The 19,793-nt window shown below is 43.2% G+C and overlaps 2 protein-coding genes across 2 annotated transcripts; one reads left to right on the top strand and one right to left on the bottom strand.

Annotated features, from left to right (window-relative positions):
* The first annotated feature begins 469 nt into the window (after positions 1–469).
* bltp3a (bridge-like lipid transfer protein family member 3A) lies at positions 470–17,171 on the top strand. Its single transcript, XM_072366854.1, has 21 exons — positions 470–645; positions 2,886–3,048; positions 5,737–5,775; positions 6,026–6,117; positions 6,200–6,389; positions 6,746–6,886; positions 7,683–7,853; positions 8,176–8,356; positions 8,555–8,641; positions 9,101–9,271; positions 9,535–9,680; positions 10,398–10,539; positions 10,655–10,848; positions 10,943–12,180; positions 12,306–12,478; positions 12,563–12,702; positions 12,806–12,956; positions 13,076–13,338; positions 13,653–13,761; positions 13,954–14,045; positions 14,566–17,171. Exons 1-21 carry the CDS (start codon positions 602–604, stop codon positions 14,680–14,682), a joined length of 4,044 nt encoding a protein of 1,347 aa, XP_072222955.1. The 5' UTR covers positions 470–601; the 3' UTR covers positions 14,683–17,171.
* A 39-nt stretch (positions 17,172–17,210) lies between these two features.
* On the bottom strand, positions 17,211–19,562 carry taf11 (TAF11 RNA polymerase II, TATA box binding protein (TBP)-associated factor). Its single transcript, XM_072366855.1, has 6 exons — positions 19,279–19,562; positions 18,849–19,040; positions 18,241–18,371; positions 18,052–18,139; positions 17,870–17,966; positions 17,211–17,742 (listed from the first exon to the last, which is right to left on the bottom strand). Exons 2-6 carry the CDS (start codon positions 19,017–19,019, stop codon positions 17,612–17,614), a joined length of 618 nt encoding a protein of 205 aa, XP_072222956.1. The 5' UTR covers positions 19,020–19,040; positions 19,279–19,562; the 3' UTR covers positions 17,211–17,611.
* Between the last annotated feature and the right edge of the window lie 231 nt (positions 19,563–19,793).

The following is a 19,793-nucleotide window of genomic DNA, read 5'->3' as shown; positions in this document are numbered from 1 at the left end:
TATGAATTAATTTCCATTTACTTCGTTTTGCAATTCAATTTTTGTGTTACGACTGACATAAATTGACCTGTCATTTGCAAGTGATTGGATAAGAGGCTACATAAAAATTATGCATATTGTCACGGAGGACTTGTTTAACCTTTCACTGAGGCAAATGTGGTCACACAAATGTGTCACACCGGCACAGTAGCCATCACTAATGTTTCACACTGTTATGCAGTAACAAATAAAAGGCCTTTTATGCTTAATGTGTAATTTGCTATATAAATACAACAAGCGTTCAGAAACAGGCAGTTTGTTGGAGTTTCTTGCCAACTTCGTTGAATATTTGTTCGTGGTTGGTGGGAACACCTGTCCTGAATATCCAGCAGATGGCGGTGTTGTGTCGAGGCTGCTTTATCGCCCGAGCAGCGTCTTCGTGCGCGTGCGTATGCACGAGAAGGGGGGTAGAGTTAGCTGCTGTCCGGTGTTTAACGAAGAAACAGCTGCTAACAAGATGCACCGGCTAGCGCTATGCACAATATAGAGGTACCTGAAGGCTAGTTCACATGTATTTAAGTAGATAATCCGTTGACAACGTTCGCCACAAAGAGTCCCAGAAATGGCGGGGATTATTAAAAAGCAAATCCTGAAACATTTATCAAGGTAAGTGTTTGGTTTTGTGTTAGCCAGTTAGCCCATCTGGGTGATGGTTTGAATGTTTCTGCGTTCAATGCAAAAAAAAAACCCCAAAAAAAACGTCAGCTGACAGCGTTTTGTCATCGAGCTCGTATATTTGATTTCTACCTAGTTTACTATTTTGTTCACGCCACACATTGTAACAACAAGGTTAAAATAGGGGCGGTAGACTTAACGGGGACAGTGAAGGCAGCAGCAGACACCTCAACCTGCACGGGAACATTACTTTCCCAGACATATCTCAGCATTCTTCACAGCCTTATCGTGCTTCAGTTTGTAATTGGCTCCATCCCTACCACGCTGTTTACTTTGCCTCCTTTTTTTTAGTTCAGGGCCATAAAAATATATGTACAATGACAATGTGTCAAAAGCTGATGCTTTAGAAGCATCCCTTCACTCATTTGAACCTATCTGTCGAATCATCTGAAGTGGACGTCTGTGATTTACTGTAATTTCCTCAAGATAACGCTTAGCTTCGGTTTAAGATTAGTGTATCTTTTAAATAATGGCCCCCCATCACTCATGAAGGACATCATTCACAAGGGAAATGTTATTTGGATCAGCTGGTGATAGAGACGTTATTAAGCTTGATAACAGTTGTGTTTGGGTTGTAAAAGACTTCCCTCTGTGCAGCTCCGACTGTAGATGAGATTCAGTTTGATAAGAGGCGAAGTACCCAATGTTGTCAGCTGCTCATTGCTGTCAGAATTTTTTGCAATTGTCCTTCAACATTGTTGCTATCTCAGTCTTTTTGGGACTGTATTTCAGTAATGTCCCGCAATCGGGGGCAAGTTTTAGTTGCTGTGTTTGTAAAGCTTCCTCTTAGGGGACATACAGTCTGCCATTGTGCAGTCGCCTCTTTTTTAAAAATTTTTTTAGGTCAAGTATTTTTTGTCTTCCACTATCAGCTTGGCCCTGCTCGGTGCTGCTGGGTAAATAACTGTGGTCGGAGAGCAATGATGAAATGCAGGATGAAATTTCTCATCCTGCAAAACAAATGCCTGCTCAATAACAGGCTTTCCGTTTGGCTGTTATTTCCCTCCTCACTGTGGTTGTCTCTGACACTGACTAATTCAAGCAAGTTTTTGTACTAGAAAGGACAATGTGGACACTTATTGGAAGGTGGACAATCAAGCACATTGTTATTGTTAGCAGCCGTGACTTAAAACCACATCACTTTGTGATTCTGTTGCGTTTATAGTCGTTCTCACAAGACATAAGATTTTTACACAAAGAATTGGGATCTAAACAGTGTTTAGTTTCGTGTTTGACCCTGGTTTGGATGCAGCACAGCCATGTTAGTGTTAAAAATCTTCTGGTTTCCTTGTGATTGTATGACAAAACCCGTCTTCTTCAGTAGCTGAAGGATTGAATTTAGGATTAAAATTTTCCTTCTATTTGTTTACGAACAGTTTTGGTCTTGTTTTTATCGTCAAACCAAGCGGTTGTTCTTTTGGCTAAGTTCGTACAATGACTCCTTTCTCTCCCCTCACTTCTTGAATATTTGCAGTCTTTAAAGCCACGTTTATCCTTGCAAACAAGCATGTTTAGCTTATTCTGTATACTGTAGCTGCACTACGACCTTTTATCATCTGTGGGCTTTAAAAATGCACACAACCAAGTCTCTTATGCTCTACCAGTCTTGAGGAAAGTGTTGAAAGGTGCCGTTATTAAGTTAAGAGATTAACATTTGGCCTGACTCATTAACGGCTCTTTGGATGTGTTAAATGTTGACTTCAGAAACGTAATTGCCCAGAGTTTGAATGCAATAGGGTGACAGCCGTTATTTTGTTGCTCAGCTTAAGCTGTCACTTGCATATCAGGTTAATCGAGACTAGCGTGATGTCAGACAGGTTAGTCTCCATTATGTTATTTAGTGTTGCAGATAAATAATGACATTATCCAAACCGTGTAGCCCAGTTTAATCTGCTGCTTTTCTCTTTGCATCTTGAGTGATGTCTGAAATATTTGAGAGTTTTCACAGCCACGTTCTGTCATGCGTTGACGTTTAAGTAGCTAACGAATCAGTTGGCTTTGTTACCTCTCAGGATGACTCATTCTACTTGGAGAACATCTTGGCTCCATACTTTAAGTTCGCTTATGTCTGTCCTTCAGTTCATAAGTAACATATGTTGGGGTTTTTCACGTAAAAACGTCCTTTGTGCCATAGAGTTTTTATTTTGACCGTTGTATCTTGTTTCTCTCAGGTTTACCAAGAACCTGTCCCCGGACAAGATAAACCTGAGTACGCTAAAGGGGGAAGGGCAGTTGTCCAACCTGGAGCTCGATGAGGAGGTTCTCCAGAACATGCTCGATCTGCCCACCTGGCTGGCCGTCACTCGGGTCTACTGCAACAAGGCCGCCATAAGGGTACGTCACTGTTGACTCATCTGACCTGATTGTGTAGCTTGTCTAGCAGTCTGCTTCAAATTATTATTTTTTTTTATAGAGACTGTTAAAACTCTGAGCTGTCATACAGTTAATATATAATTTGCTCGACTGTGTCGTGGCTCATTTTCAAAGTGATCAAGAGTGGCATGGAGCTTGCTTTTGCCTGCACACACTGGTAGTGGAAATGAGCGGTGGCAGTATCGCAGAGCAAAGCACAGCTCGAGGCTCTGCTTTGAATGTTTGTGTTCTTCAGACCAGCACTGGTTGCTGATAATGGACAGGCAAGCCGCGTTTCTGAGGGACACGAAAGGCCAGAGGCGAGAGTGATCCTGAGTTTTACTGGCTGGTGTACACTGAGCTGTCAGGCTGGTTGGTTTGCGTTCCCAAACAAGCCCAATAATACTACACAAGTAAGGTCAATTTGTCTTGGAGTTTCCTTGAAAGCTGGCTTTAAAGTAGAAAAGGAGCATTCCCCAGTGTTTATGGACAGTATTATTAATGCTGTATGTCAAAGATTGTGCTGATTTTAGTTGATATATATCTCAGGAGATGCTTTACAGCTTTCCTGGTGATATTCTAGAGGAGTTTCTTGTTATTTCACTGTCATGTATCTGTTTTGATCCTCATTTTTGGGATATTTATGATGGTTTTGACAGAAGTCAGCAGCCTCACTTCAGACACTTGTCCTCTTCCTAACTGTCTGGCATTTTTCTACTTATTTTTTTTTTAGGAACTGGCACCTCTGTTGCGGTATCTGTAAAAATGATACTTGAAATTTTTTTCGTCAGCTTTAATCACTTCCCATTCCTGGAAAATTTGTCTAAAATGACTCTTCCTGGCATACTCAAAGTGAATTGGGGGCTGTTCTAGAGTTCTATGGAGAAAATGCTTGACTTTGGTCTCTTTTGAAAGGCAACATTGGAAACTTTTTTTTGATAATTACAGATTTTTCGATGCACTTGGCCCCATAGTTCACATTCAAATGAAGTTTTGGGAAACATTTATCTGTTACTAAAACAGGTGTTAGCTTGTGGGCCATTACTCCTTGATCTGATGTCATCTGAAGTCCCCTTTGTTGACATGTCAACAAGAGAATTTATTTATTTCTTTTTTCCTGTTAAATGGAGGAGGGAAAACCCCTAATATCAGGAAAACCCCATGTTCATGTGTAATCCGGGACAGTCTTACAGTTGTTTGGATACACATTTCTAAGATACAGTAGCACAAAAAAATCTATTTTTAATGTAGGTTTTTCTAAAGGTATGTTCAAACACTTTCTAAAAACACGCTTCTTGACTATTAAAACCTGCGAAAAAGACGCAGACGCTCCTATAGTTGCATGTGAGATGTCAGTCAAAAGCTAACGGCAGTGGCTTTGTTTTAAAATCGCCGTACCAAGACCGGTGACGTTTGAGAATCCGTGAAAAATGAGGCACTTCTGCCCTCGAAGTGATAATACAACAGCAGTCTGTGGGAATATATTCACAAAACATATTACCCTCGTGGGGACATGTGTCAGTTTTGTGTCAAGAAAATATCAATCAGTATATTACTACTGATTTTTGTGTGACTTGCCTCCATTTTGATTTGTTTGGGGGGGGGGGGGGGGGGGGGGGGGGGGGATTAATGTACCTGCTCTGTATTCTAAAATGATTTGCATTGATCACATCACAAGAAAGTCAGCTTTCCAACACAGTGTCACATGTACCGAGTCCTTTTGTATGAAGAGAAATTGTATATGAAACAGCTGCCAAGTGGTTAAATTAAGGTGGCGATGCTATATTCCTGGTTTTGGACTCCTCACAATATTTTTACTGGACAGCTGAACAGTAGATTCTTATCTGAGCTCATACTATTTTCTAACCTTGCTCTTGGTACAGCTTTGTGGTATGTTGGTCTGCTTCTTGATTCCTGACCAAAGCTACAATTAGAGCTGTTGTATTGATAGCCATTAGGTTTGTTACAGATATTCTTAGTTCCCAGAGCAGCGTTTTCTGGCTTCCCTGCATGTTGTAGATGTTTTCCTGCGCCGCTAAACACCATTCAACTGAGGAGATTAACTCACCGGCTTGTCATCAAGTTACGCAAAAAGCCCTTTAATGACCACTAATTCAAATCAGGTGTTTTGAAACGTCCAAAACATGTGGGTCAGTGGGACCAGAGCGCCGGGATTTGGAAACGCAGCCCCCAAGGATGGATCCTGCCGACTTTCTTGACCCTTTTACTTTTACACTAGTAGCTAAATGATAGCTTAGCCCAGTGTTTCTCAATTCTGGTCCTCGTGACCCACTGCCCTGTATGTTTTCGATGTTTCCCTCCTCCTCCACACCTGATTCAAATGAATGGCTCCTTATCAGGCCACTGCAGAGCTTGATGGTGAGCTGATAATTTGAATCAGGTGTGGTGGAGGAGGGAAACATCGAAAACATGTAGGGCAGTGGGTCATAGAAACACTGGCTTAGCCCGAAGTGAACCTTACACTGCATACTTACTTTAACACCAGTGAATCAAATCCGAGCGTGTTGACAGTGTTTTCACCTGGTATATTTCCTCAGATTACCTGTCCTCTCCCCCGTCACAGCCTCTGCGTCATGCTGGGCCTGTTATGCCTTTGTGCCTTTTGGCAAGTGTTTGTGAATGACAGCGGTGACCCTCCTCTCTTTTCAGATACAATGGACGAAGCTGAAAACAAGCCCCATCTGCCTGGTATGAATTCTGCTATATATTTCTTTCCTTCTGCAGAGTTCTCTCACATTTCTGCGACACTAAGCTTCATCAAGTCACCCAACTCTTTCATGACTCAAGCAGTACTTCGCTTTGCTATTTCACCTTTATTTTACTGCTGAATAGGTCTCGTTCTTTATGCTCATATCACTGGTAAATGTTAGCTTACTTCCCCATTCACACTTGCTCAATTGTATCGTGAGAGCTGTCTGAATGTTCCCTCTTTCTGCAGTTCTTGGATAAGGTGGAGGTTGAGATGAGGACGTGTGAGGAACCTCGTCCTCCCAATGGCCCCTCTCCTATTGCCATAACAGCAGGCCAAAGGTAAGCTGTCACAAACCTTGAGCCAAACCAACATATCAGATATCAAATGCTGTGCTCGCTCACAAGTCCTGTGTATTTATAGTGAGTATGGCTTCGCCGAGAAAGTGGTGGAGGGCATGTCTGTCAGGATCAACTCTATTACCATCAAGGTGCAGGCTCGTGCCTTTCACGCCTCCTTTGAGCTCTGGCAGCTGCAGGGCAACAGCCTGAACCCCAAGTGGCAGCGCAGCGACCTTCGCTACACCCGCATCACCGACCCCAAGAGAGGAGAGGTAGAGTGCAGCGCAACATGCTTTTATTTCTCTCCCCGCACCGCTAAAATAAAGTCTCTGATGTCTGATACCCACGTACAGCACAACCTAGTCCAGTGTTCCACCGCAGAAGCCGTGCATGCTTACTAAACCTGGAGTAAATCATTTAATCGAGTCACATGTTTTCATTAGCTGCAAGGACTAATTTTAGAGCAACAGCCTCTCAGAGTGAGGAGTTTTCTAATTCACTTAAAGGAAACGTGTCTGTTGCTTCCCGTCCTTTCCACTCCGAATAACTGTCAGAACGTGATGCTTGGTTGTCTTGCAGTGCCATGGACCGTTGCTTGATGGTTTGATGTAATTATTGTTTCAATTAGGTGTTGACATTCAAAGAAATTAACTGGCAGAGTCTACGAATCGAGGCGGATGCCATCGAAAGTGACGACCAGGACCTCGGTAGCACTCCGCTGCGTCTCATCACCAACCAGGGACGCATTCGCATTGCTCTAAAACGCAGAGTAAGACCAGATTTGTACCTTTTTACATATGACAACAGTCCCAAAAAAACTGGGATGTCGTGCGAGTTGTGAATAAAAACAGAATGCAGTGATTTACAAATCTCATAAACCAATATTTGATTTACAGCAGAACTTAGGAGTTATACGAAATGTTGAAAGAGACATTTTACAATTTTATGAAAAATATGGGATTGAATGGCAGCAACAAGTCTTAAAAAAAGAGACAGGGTCATGCTGGTCACTGTGTAGTATCCTCTCTCCTTTTAGAAACAGTATGTAAACATCTAGAAACTGAGGAGACCAGCTGCTGGACCTTTGGGAGAGGAATGTTGTCCCATTATTGTCTGATGCAGGACTCTAGCAGCTCAACAGTCCTGGGTCTTCTTTCTTGTATTTTGTTTTTCATGCATTTTCAATGCTTTAAATGACTTAATTTGGTGAAAGGTCTGGAATGCAGAAAGCCAGTCTCTCGCCTTCCCTGAAAATCTAGATGGGAGCACGTTCTGCTGTAAAACCTGTGTATATACCTTTTAGGACGGGTGGTTCTTCAGATTCTCTGAATCTTTTGATGATATTGTCTACTATAGATGTAAAATATTGGTTTATCACATTTCCAATCCATCGCTTTTCCGTTTTTATTTACATTTTACACAGCGTCGGAACGTTTTTTTTTTCCCTTGAATTGCTGTTGTGCTTTTCTGTGACCATAGTAGTGAAAGATTGTAAAGGTCACGCCACATATATTGAAAGATGAGAGTCACAAGACTTGTTACTTCTCTTCCTTTGGCCCGTCCAGATAAAGGACTGTAACGTGCTGGCATCCAAGCTGCTTTTCATTCTGGACGACCTGTTGTGGGTGCTGACGGACTCTCAGCTCAAAGCCATCCTTCATTATGCCAAATCTCTCAGTGAGGCCATGGAGAAGTCCGCTCAGCAGAGGAAGAGCATGACTGCTGAATCCCTGCAGGTCTTCACTCCTTCATGCTGTGATTTCATACATTATGTAGTTGAGAGAAACGTGTGAAAGCAGGCATTTACGCCTCTTTACGTGTAAATTGAGTTATTGTTATTTCTGTGTCATTTTTATTATCAGTATATCTTCATATGATTTTAAAGAGTTAAGAAGTGTGTGGTCTATATGGTTGAAGTATGGATAGTTTTTACTCAAGTAGGTATGAAATTAGTGGATGCATTAGAGTTAAAGCCAACAGTTTTGTTATTGTGATATTTTTGCTCTTCGGAGATAAATGAGGTCATTTTGAAACCGTGTGACTCCTCTGTTGGTGTAGACTGCTCCTCCATCTCCCGGCATCCACAGCCTGTGGACTGAGCCCCCGCCCTCCTCCACCAGCACCCCCAACAACATAAGTCAATACTTTGATCACTTTGATGTCAAGGAGTCTTCCTACCACACCTTCATATCCCGCTTGGACTTACACATATGCAATGACAGCTCTTCAATGGACGAAGGTTAGATTGAAGTACATCGCCATGTGCGAGCAATTATCAGCCCGCACTGTCTTGTCGAGTTTATCTATGCGGTTTTGTCTAAACGAAAAGCTCCGGTTGTGTTCTGGGAGCCATCCCTACACGTGGTAAATCGTTGAGTACTTGAAGGTTAATTAGTGTCGAGATGATTTTAAACAGCCCTCATGTGATGTTGCACAGATGAGCCTCCCCCACCGGGCTTGCAGGGTGCCATGCAGCTAACATTCAGGAAGCTGGGTTTTGACTACTATCCCATCCACAGACCTGGTGAGTGTGATGACTGCCTCTTTGGCGAAGTGCGTTTTGTTAGCGGTTTACCCCGAGGGTGTGTTCGGCTCCCACTGTAACCACAGCATTCATTCAGGGCTGGTTGTTAGGATTGCTATTCAAGCAGACTAATGGCATGGTAGAATGTGCCCAGTGCTATTATAAACTACACAATCTCATAAGTGATGAATGTTGAACAGCGGAGTTGCCTCTCAAGCTAATTAAGGTCAGCTCAAAAGGGTTAGAATAGCCACACAGTTTGCATTTCTTTGTTCTTCTGTAACCCAAGTGTCTTTTATATTTTCCAGTCAATGACAACACGCTGTTCTTAGGATTGTTTTTAAGTTTATCCCGACTCATTAAACACGACTATAACGAGCCAGTATAATGCCAGTTTGTATTAATAAGTTAGGTGTTTGGAGTATTTGCTGAATCCCGATTGCTTCTGCTCTTGCACAGCTGATGGGTGTCGACACTGGGAACGCCACAGTGGAGCTATGGAGGCTCAAGCTCAGTGGGCTGCTAAACTGCTGCATGAGTACCAGAGAAGAGCAGAGGCTTCTGGGTTCCCTGGGCCACATACTGAGGGTTCCCAGCCAGCCAAGGACTCTCCTGCTAAGGCATTTCAAAGTAGGAGTTCAGAACTTACCTGTTTAAGGCCAAATTAAAGCTGATGCGACAAAGGAATGAATGGCAATAGTATTTACTAAATCAGTGCTTTTTTTTCTTGATCTTTCAACTATTTCACATCACAACCCCAAGATCACTTCATCAGCTATATCCATGACACCGTGGCCTTTGTACTTTAGTTGAAATCTTCTCTTAATTTTCTTAACATTTCTGTCTGTTTTAGCCTTTACCCGAGTGTCTGCTCTCCCATGTTCATGCTTTAGATGGACAGTCCAGCCCCAAGTCAAACCCTCCTGACAAAGAGCAGGCAGCCAGCAGGAACTCTGTGACGGCTCCTTTAGGGTCATCACTGAAGAGGCTGCGCTCTAGCTGCGCGGTGATCAGGATGGACGATGTGGACATTCACCAGGCAAGCTTTCATCGTAAAACTGATTTGATTTCCCTGCTCTAACAGTAGCCTAAATGGAGCAAGACTTTTCTGCTCCTCGCTGGAAGCTCTCAGACGGCATCGCTGAAAAAGGGCCGGAGCTCATTTTAAAATCAGGAAGTTTTAGCATCACAGGTTTGGATTTACTTTTGGACGCTTTAGTTTCAGTTATTTGTGTTCAAAGTCACTTTACCAAACCTGAAAGTATCATTTTTAGTAACATAGAAAGTGATAGTGTAATAATGGTAGTTTTAAAAAAGCATAGCATTGTCATTACTTTTGCCAGTTATTTCTAGTAAATTTACTGTTAGTATTTGAGTCAAACACCCTAACAATAGAATGCCTTGGTGATGAGAACAATTCCACACATCTCCCTAAGTGAGAAAACCCCTGACTGCCACTTTAAGACACTCATGCAGTCTGGTTCTTCAGTTATTTTAAGCGTAACACGCTTGTAGTTCCCCGTTTGAAAGAGCAGGAGACACCCAGGGGAAATTCAGTGAATGCCTGGTCTCCTCCCTTGGTTTCTAACAGGAAATTATTGATGCTCACATGCAGGGGGTTGAGTTCTGTTTTCCACTTTCCGGTCATTGATTGATTGATTTGACTTTGTCTCCCCACAGCAGCAGATAAGTAAACTAATAAAACCCATTTTTTTTACCAATACATTCTTTACTCCCTCAATCTTCACACAACCAGGTGTCTACAAGGGGCCGTCAAAACAGAAAGACCCACTCTTTGATATCCTGTAACCGGAAAGCTTTGCGTTTGCCGGATAATGTGCCAGCTGTCCATCTGCAGTTTACCGAATATTACTTCCCTGACAACCCCAGTTTACCAGGTATTTTGTTTAAATTTGAGGAAATTAATTTTTTTTGTGCCAACTATATGTCCCTGAGCTAATATTGACTTTATCTTCTAAGTAGCAGTGTATTTAACCTTTTTCTCTCTCCCAGTGCCCACCTCAAACCTGTATGTCCAGCTAAACAGCCTGCAGCTCTGTGTGGACCCAGCCAGCTTGCTGTGGATCAGTCTGTTTTCCAGGGGACTCCTCCACACCCTGGACCAGGTCAAAGCTTTCTACCATTTGCAGGACAGTAATAAAGTTGAAGAACATGTAGACATTCGCATGGATGCAGCTCAACTCAAGGTGAACACTGTTTTACTGTGGCTCAGCTTGTTTTTGTTTAATATAGAAGTCTCTGGTTGTAAATGCTTTTTTCTTTTTTTTCCTCTTTTTATAGCTGATAATTCCTCTAGATTCATCCATCCTGGACCATCCAGAACGCCCACAGTCCCTTTCTGTTACTGTACCCCAGATGGTTCTCAGCAACACCCGCCACTGCCCTCATGGCTCCAAAGCCGACCTCAGCAGTACCTGTGAGAAGTTTGCGAGCAGCCCTTTTTTCCAGACAAGTCCACCTCGCCCATACCCCAGAGATCTGAGTGCCTTCGACCCCGTCCCCTCCGCCTTCCTCCAGCACTCTCAAGAAATCGCATCCCAGCCTCTGGACAGAAAGCAGCCCCGATCTGAGGATGTCTGGTCCCTCAGTCTGTCCCGTGTTGCACTAGGTTTTGATGGAGCACGCCGATTCCCCAAAGGCAAAACCCAACCTTTTGTTGAGCCCTTTGCCATGTCCGTGTGGATGTGTCAGCCATCTGCCTTCAAAACAGAATCGTCGTCTTCCTCCTCCAGTCCCAGCGGAGCCCACCAGCTTTCTTCAGAGCAGGAGCCTCGTCAGGATGACGCGTCGCTTGCTTCTGTCCACTTTCTGGCCCACACCATCACCCCAATGAAGATGTGGCTCAATCACTACCAGTATGTTGCTCTTCTGAGGATGAAGGATGCCTTGGCACAGCTGGGGGCAGAGTTGAGTCGGGATGTACGAGGCGTTAAACAGGCTCATGGGAAGAAGACAAAAGCAGCTACAGTTTGTCTTGCTCTTCTGTTGGACTCGGTAGAAGTGGGTCTCCTTTTACCACCAGTCTGCATGGAGCCGGAGGGAGAGGTCCCTCACACTCCAGAAACAGACAGCCCCAGCATGACAGACTCTGACATCTCCCCGACTCATCACTCTGTTGATGTCGTCTTGGAGGACAGTGGCCTGGAAAACGGCGTCTCCTCCATCAATACAGGTGCCTCCGGCGTGTTTGATCAGGATGAACAAGACGGGGCGGTGGAGGAGGCATACGAGGCTGTGGAGGAGGAGCCGGAGGGGAATGTATTGACAACACAGGAGGACACCTCTGTTCTCTCACCACCCCTCTCACCTGGACCCTCCCCAGCCATCTCCCGCGAGCCGTCAACCTTCAGCCTGGAGGGTGAACTGTCGAGCGCTATTAATGTCACCAAGGATGTCACCAAAGATGCCATTAGTGCCTCGCTGGACCTGACCAAAGGGGCGTTTTCAATAACAAAAGATGCCTTTAGCATGCTGAGCCGTGGATCAGGCGTGAGCAAGTTGTTCACGGCACAGGGGAGGTAAGTTCTTTCTCCTGCTGCGCCGCCTGTAGTGTTTGTGGGTCTGAACCATATATTGTGCACTCCAGGCCTTTACAGGTTACCCCTTAATGACACATCATTTGTGTGCATGTGTGTGTTCACAGGGAGCAAGTGCAGCGTTCAGAGGAATCATCCCCTTCTTTGCGCCAACAATCCATGAAGCAGTCGCACTCGCAGCAATCCTTTGACAGCGCTATCTTGGATGGCAGCCTGCCTGACGAAAACCTCTCTGTCGATAGCGATTTCAGCGAGAATTTCGTTGTTCTCGCGGACTCAGGTGTTTAAATACCACCAAGTTTCCAAAGACATTGCTGTGATCCACAGGGGTGACATCCCATTTAAATTTGCATTACGTTTCCAGAATCGGGTGTGGAGTCCATGCGTCCCAACAATACGCCTGCGGGCAGTCGCGGCAGCCCGGCCCCGGGGACAGAAGGGGGCTCGTCAGCTGATCTCAGCAGCTCCCTCTCCCAAAGTACTGAGGATATGTCTCAGGACATGGTGAGTTAATTTATTCTCACGGTACTTTAGGACTCTCCTCTGTAATTTGAACAAGTATTGTAATTTCAAACCTAAATGTGGCTTGTGATGTGGTGTTTCACAGTCCTCAGTGTTGCTACTGATCCTGAGTGGAACGGCTTGTACCATGGAAGCACAAGGAGAAGACCAGGTTGTGGCTGTTCAAGCACAGAATCTGGCCACTGTCCAGATGGGCAACGTGAAGCAATCAGACCTTCTGGCAGGTCTCGTACAAGGTAACCAGAATAAGTGCTGCCATACTAATTCAATTCAAAGGTCTCTACAAAAAGAGAACCAAGTGCGGTATGTTTGGGTCGGAGGGTAAGCAGGGTCTGGCTGTTTTTTGCCCCTGCAGCTCCAGATGAACCAGTTCAGAGGCAGAGGCAGGGGAGCGGGGCCTCGCCTGCGTTATGCATGCGTGCAGAAATGGGCCCATCTGCAGCTCAGCGCTCTGCTCTGGCTGAGTCGTTGGGGTTTGTGGACATCAGGGTGCAAGACTGTCAGGCAGAGCTGCTCGCCTCCACGGTGGCTAACATTGGTCCTTTCCTCGAAGACGAATTCAGTGTTGACGGTCAGCCAATGAGGTTACGTGTGAGCAATGTCACCGTCACTATGAAGGTAGGTCAGCAGTGTGCAGGTGACAGCGTTAAGTACCGTTTGTATTGGGCTTTACTCTTTGAATTTGACAATTTTAACATATAAGTGCAAAAGCCTTTTTATTTAACGTCACATTGTGTTCTTGTTTTTGGTGTAGAATGCTGTAAAGCTCAACTATGTTTGTAGTCAGACACAGATTGAGTGAAAATGCCATGTCTTTCTGCCATTTTCTTTACGACTACTTTAGACTGACATGTTGGACAGAAGCTTTTCAAAGTTTAAGGACCTAAACATAACTACGCAGCCATTGTTAAGGTATCTTATATTTTTTTTAGGATGACGGTCCCAGGATCTACCCTACGGCCCCTCAACCTGTCCCAGCCAAGTTCATTATAGATCAGCTGGTCCTCGAGCGAGGCGATGACGGCATCATGAGAGTAAAAGGTAGTTTCTGTTTTTTTTTTTACTTACATTCAGTGCAGTTTAAAAATAATGCAATGATCGCATTGTGGATCTGCCCAGATGGAGAGAGAGTCATAGTGAAACTACAGGGTTAACCTTGATGCGTCCCCTGTCGCAGCTTTGCATAAAAAAGTGAACAGAAAGTGCTCATCTTTGTTTCCTTTCTGGTCACAGCTGACTGTGCAGACGCTAAACCCTCGGCAGATGTGCCTGTGGCCGGCCTCGATAACGCTGACTGCTCTGACTCTGTCCACCAGCAGAGTGAGGTAGGGCAGACCAAGATATACCAGATGCTGACATGTTTAGTTCAGTGGGTCTGTGGTGAAGATTTTAAGAATACTGCACTCACAATTCTAACATTCTCACCTTTTTTTTTTTTCCCCCAATAGAATATGTGTTGCCAAGTTTAATCAAGTGAAGAAGAGAAAATAAAACAGCCAGCAATAGTTTTTGGGTTATGCTGTTTGTAACACCACATGTGTTTAGTTAAAGGTGATTGTGACTGAAATGAAAGCAAATTCAGTGGCTTCCTTTCAGCTGTGTATCAACCATAAAGCCATGCCGAGCTCTGTATTATTGTACTATTAATATGCTGTATTTCTGGCGTGCTGTTACTTTTTAACAGAAATGCAGCAGATGTGTGTCTAAGCACACAGGAGGGTGCAATAATATTGTAATTACACCCATCTGTCGCGGAATCTGATATACTGTAAGCCCACATGGTGTGCAAGCGCCACACAGAAGCATCAGCGCCCACTAACCAGTCCAATAATCCTTCATTTGCAGAGACCGACCCTGGAGTCCCAGCTCTGTGAGGCACAAGCTGCCCTCACCCAGGCCCTCACAGAGAGAGAGCGCCTCCTTCTGGAAGTCAGGAAGCACAACCCCACGTTTACGCTCTGAGGCTCTTAGGGGTCGAGCGCTGATCCTGGCGCTGCTGAGGAACGGTGATCGGATGTGTTATGCTGAAAGTCGGGAGCCAGCAAAGCTCAGCATCTCCTAAAATTCATGTGAAAATGGAAGATGAATCCAAACCACGGCTTTGGTTCCTTTCCAACTTGTACACACTATTCAGGAGATTAGATAAGAGCCCCTGTATCTAACACTGAAAGGGGAACCAGTATATTAACGTTATGTGTGTGTGTGTGTGGGGGGGGTTTATTTGTTTTTTAAATCTGATAGTCTAGATTTTCCTCAATGCAAATTATTCCAGTTTATTGCTCATCCAAATCAGTGTGGACTGTAAAGTCATTGTGTGGTTTCAGTGTAAAACACAGCATGCAAGATGATCGAGCTTTAATTCTCTCCACTTAGTTGTTTGTGTTCCGGAAATCTTAAGTGGAGTGTATGCCAAAACCTCTTTTCACATGCACAGACACTGCCAGACAGCTGCTAGTCTATCAGTCACATCTCGTACAAATCCTAATGTCACGCATGCTTAGTGAACAGTGCTACTTTACATGTAGCATGGTTTCAAATCGACACTCGTAGAGCTGGCCTACTTACTAATGTAGGGTCGCTTTTTTTTTGTTTGTTGTAAAAAAATGAGAAACTTCGGTTTCATTTTTGAAGTATTGTCAGTTGTTACAAATATGTTGTGAAAGGTAGAGAAAAACGGTGCACTTTTGAGTTTAATTATCTTTTTTTTTTTTTAAAGAAAGCATACCTCCGCTGCTTTCACCAAGAGAGACCGATGAGTCTCAGTTTTCCTCCTCGATTGCTTCACCACCAAGGTGGAGTGGTTGCACACTCTTATCAAAATATCTCAAAAAAAGCGGGTCGAAACATTCCCCAATGTTCCATTATTCTGTGAGTCGTGAAACGATTCTTTTGTACTGTGAAACAATGCGCTCTGTGGGCGAACGTCCACTAAAGGAAGAAACACGCCTTTCGATCACTCCCTCGACTGTGGAGGTCGATTTCCTAGAAAAAGAAAAAAAAAGAAATAGTGTTTTTGTAACTTGCCAGGTTACAACTCATGTATGAAATCATTGACTTAGAAGTTAATTCTGCACCTTGTTTTACTTGTTTACATTTGTTTGAATTTGTTAATGTTTTTTATTTTTATTTGATCTGATTTATTACTGTTGAAGCCATATCAATCAAAGAAGGTGATGATTTTAGTGACTTTCACCCTGATATGTTGCAGATTTAATCTAACAGGCTGTGGTTTTTCCACACAGAAATCTGTCACACGGATGGACTCGAACAACAACGACAGCTTTGTTCATCAAAGACGCCGCTTAACAACGTGTTCGTTCGATGAAAAGCAGATCTCTGTCAGTTAAATCTTACACACAAGTTTGCTGTTGTCGAGTCAGGATCTTGCCTTGGGCAGTTCATAATCCATTTCAAAGGTTACAGGGATCTTCTGAGCTTTGACTTCCATTCATAATGTTCTAAAGGTACGTGGGAGACCTCTGGTGGCAGATATATGTCACTGCAGTTTCCATTTAAAATGACTTTTTTTTTTTTTTTTTTTTTTTTATTTAGCTGTGGTTGCCTTGCAAGCTACGAACGATTTACATTCTTGAGGAGGGATGTTATCTATTTAACATTCCTCGTATACCCCCAAAACACGATAAAGAACAGTCACACTACAGTTTGTTCTGTTAAATGTGAAATTCAGTTCTTGAGATAACTACGTATGTATCATGTATTTATATTCTCTCCTCGGCTGCATGCAAACTCAAAAATCCTCATTTTGTTGGTGTAATAAAGCAGAGATACTGCCCACTTACCTCAGTATCACCTATACACACATTATTTTTAGCTGTTGGTGTTCTGCATGGCCTTAATAGACAAAGATGTGCTGGTACGGATTGAACGCGGCACACTGGACGCAACATGTAGCTCCCACGTTCCCCCCAGTGTCCTCTGTGTTAAGTAGCATCTCTGTTGCTCCGATGAACCGGTGCTTTAAGTTAAATCTCCTCGTGACCTGTTGCATTAGACTTCCTTTGCACTCCCAGAGCAGGCCAGGGTTACCTGTGACGAAGCAACATCCACCCATGCAGAACGGAGGTGATAAAGAAAGACTCGCTGCCAGGTGTTCTCCCTTTTTCCTCGTGATGCATGTACTGAGGTGATGTTAGGTTGTCTATGCCTTGTGGATTACTTACAGCTGCGAGGTCAGTTCACTGGAAGGAACGCTTGTTTTCATGTAAATCACTTCAGAGGAATGCAGGGGAGTCATTGTGGAAACATTTTCAGTGGCACAATGTTGAAAAACTGTGGACAGTGTTTTTTTTTTTTTTGGTGAGTTGTGTAGAATAACCTTGAATTTTGTAATAGTATTCATCACTTCATTGAAACTAATATAAAACTGGTTCTGTGAACCGAAGCTACTATGCTGAAAAGGTTTTAAGTGAAAAAATAAACTGCTCAGCACATTTTGGGGTTTTGCTTTTTATTTTCTTCTCTCGTTTCCTGCAGGGCTGTCCTGTCCAGGAAGTTACCCATTTCCAAATAAAGCTTAGTTTCGGGAACAACCCAAACACAAAAATAAATTAAAAAGGTCAGTTATAAGAGTCGGAAATAAATCCGAAAAAGAACATTCTCAGAACTCAGTGTGCTTGTATGGCTGGAAAAAGACAAACGTACATTTTTCTGACAAGAACAGAACCTTTTATAGTTGAGTATAAAACTTATTTACATATCTGTGTTTATGAGTTTCACTTGACAGAGGTCTACTTTCCAGCTTTAAAGACCGTTTAATCATCCACAGATGCTGAGCTCGGTCGGTTAATGGTCACCGCATGTATTCACGGCACATTTTGCACATTGTGACGTAACAATCTGGCTTCCTCTTCCAGTCTGCAGCCCGGGTCCCTCAGTGAAATATAATGTTCTTATACTTGGTGTTGGGAATCTGATCTCGGCTCTTCAGCCTCCTCACTGCTTCCCTCATATGCTTGGGCTGAAGCGGTGGGGTGTCTCCCCACTTCTCACAAACATCCAGTGCTGTAAAGGGGATACAAAAATAAGCGCAACATGTTCTAATTCAAACTGCAGAGAAAAAGAAGCACTTCACTTATTCATTTCAATTTGTCTAGTATGAATCGTTTGGTTTCGTAAATCCTCCGCTCACCTTCCTCAACTATTTCTCCAGCAAAAACCTTGGCGATGCCAGACATCGCTATGACCACATTCTGGGACACCGATGATCCTGTTATGGATTGGATCAGCTGAAACAATGACATGAGAAAGAGATAAGACAGAAAAAAAAAAATCATGGATTAAAATAGAAATCTTCGTCAGTTCACAGCTCACTCTTTTAATGGCAGCCTTTGGGAAGGCGGAACGTCTGTACATCTCGTAGCGATTCAGCTGCTCCTCAGAAAAGGACGACACTAAAACCCTAAAAAAAAAGACATAAAGGAGAAACAGCAGGATGAGACTTGGACAGAGGATTTCAAAAACAAGAATGATCTTCTGCACGTTTCAAAATGTCAGTCTTACTGCATCTTTTGGATTTCATCCTCATCGACCTTGTGGCGCTTCTCCTTCTTCTTCTCTGGCTCCACCTTCAGTCTTTTGGATGAGGGCTGGCCAGAGGTCCCCTCTTCCTCATCATCTCCTGCTACGGTTTCCTTTGCGGTGGGAGAAGAAAAAAAATGTAATTGCCGCTACAGTCCTTTTGTAAAACCAGATTACACATAAATCATAACTGATACTTGTTAACCTCCAACCTTTTTGTACACACAAGTTTGATTTAAGGCAAGATCTCGTTCACATAACTTCTGCTGCACTGCCATTAGTTACTAATAGGTTCCTTAATACGCAACACAAAATTATTCAATAAGTCCAAAGTTTAAAAACCTCTTAAATTAAACTGTTTTTCATATATCAACTTTAAATATCACAGATTTGAATTAAGACTTCTGATCTGCTGAGCTTATCGTTCTGATTTATTTTTCTTGTTCTTGAACAGTCGTGCAACGATACACTTCCACAAGCATAAATGACGAAGTGTGACATTTTGAAAATCTGGTGAGGTTTTATTTATGTAGTTACTGAAAAGTTAAAAGGGTTCAGAAACCTTAAAAGAGAACTGTAAATGAACTCACAGCTTTGACCTCTTCCTTTGGCTGATCTTGCGAGGACGACTCTTTGTCACCGTCTGCAGCTTTTTCTGAAACGGGTACATTTTCCGTTACTTCCGTTTTAAGATGCTCCTCCTTAGCGGACGCTGTCCTCTCGGGCTTATCCTCCGGTTTGATCCGTGCAGGATCTGCCATTGTCAGTCGATACCTCGGGTTCTGCAAACATCAATGATGCAGCAGCTCAGCAGACTGTTGTTCACACTTTAAAACTTACAGAGCTAGCAACAAATGAAAAGCTAGAATATTGATGAACGATTTTTTTGTTGGTTAATTAGTCTTGTTTTGTTTTAGCTGGAGAGCACCCCCCCCCCCCCCCCCAAAAAAAAAAAATCGACTGAAAGGTATTACTTTCAGATAAAAAGTAGATGAAAATGGGAACAAGGCTTGCACATACCTTCTCTACAGCTAAGCGTCAACAAGGCAGCAGCGACAGACAAGCTAACAGTAGAGTTTAGCTATCGCCCAGTCTGTGGTTAGACAGTAACTATCAGCAGCTTACACATGTCGTATCTATAGTATTTTCCTTAATGCGCAAAAACACAGAACAATTAACGCACTTGCTGTGTACTAAGTGTGTGTAAATATTCAGTAAAAACGGGAGTGATAGCATCACAAAGCTAGCTCTCCCAGTGTATCGCTAACACATTCATTCTCAATTTCCGTTTCCGTTTTGTACCAACTTTATTAACACAGCCTGCATTTTGGCAACACAGCAGACTCCCACAAAAGTTATTAAACAGTCTTTATTTAAAACAGTGCGTTTTCGTTTTATTTTATGTTTCGTTTAAATACTGAAGCCTGTTACTGAACTATGTAGCCACACGATATCCCTTATGGTACCAGTCACAAACTATTCACATATGAAACAGGCAAATAGCTGAAAAAAAATAGCTATACATATAGAGCTTC

Source organism: Leuresthes tenuis, unplaced genomic scaffold (genome assembly GCF_036924035.1).
Source record: "Leuresthes tenuis unplaced genomic scaffold, fLeuTen1.0.hap1 SCAF_16, whole genome shotgun sequence".
In the NCBI taxonomy this organism is placed as follows: domain Eukaryota; kingdom Metazoa; phylum Chordata; class Actinopteri; order Atheriniformes; family Atherinopsidae; genus Leuresthes; species Leuresthes tenuis.
The sequence above is the reverse complement of the archived record's forward strand: the minus strand, read 5'-3'. Positions and strand labels throughout refer to the sequence as shown.

Excerpts from the sequence above, each read along its gene's own strand:
- taf11 (XM_072366855.1), bottom strand. The coding sequence starts at position 19,019 with ATGGCAGATCCTGCACGGATCAAACCGGAGGATAAGCCCGAGAGGACA. Across the intron at positions 18,372-18,848 it reads CAAAGGAAGAGGTCAAAGCT|GAAACCGTAGCAGGAGATGA; the intron begins GTGAGTTCATTT and ends CCCACCGCAAAG. Across the intron at positions 17,743-17,869 it reads TGGAGAAATAGTTGAGGAAG|CACTGGATGTTTGTGAGAAG; the intron begins GTGAGCGGAGGA and ends TCCCCTTTACAG.
- bltp3a (XM_072366854.1), top strand. The coding sequence starts at position 602 with ATGGCGGGGATTATTAAAAAGCAAATCCTGAAACATTTATCAAG. Across the intron at positions 6,118-6,199 it reads GCCATAACAGCAGGCCAAAG|TGAGTATGGCTTCGCCGAGA; the intron begins GTAAGCTGTCAC and ends GTGTATTTATAG. Across the intron at positions 14,046-14,565 it reads CTGTCCACCAGCAGAGTGAG|AGACCGACCCTGGAGTCCCA; the intron begins GTAGGGCAGACC and ends CTTCATTTGCAG.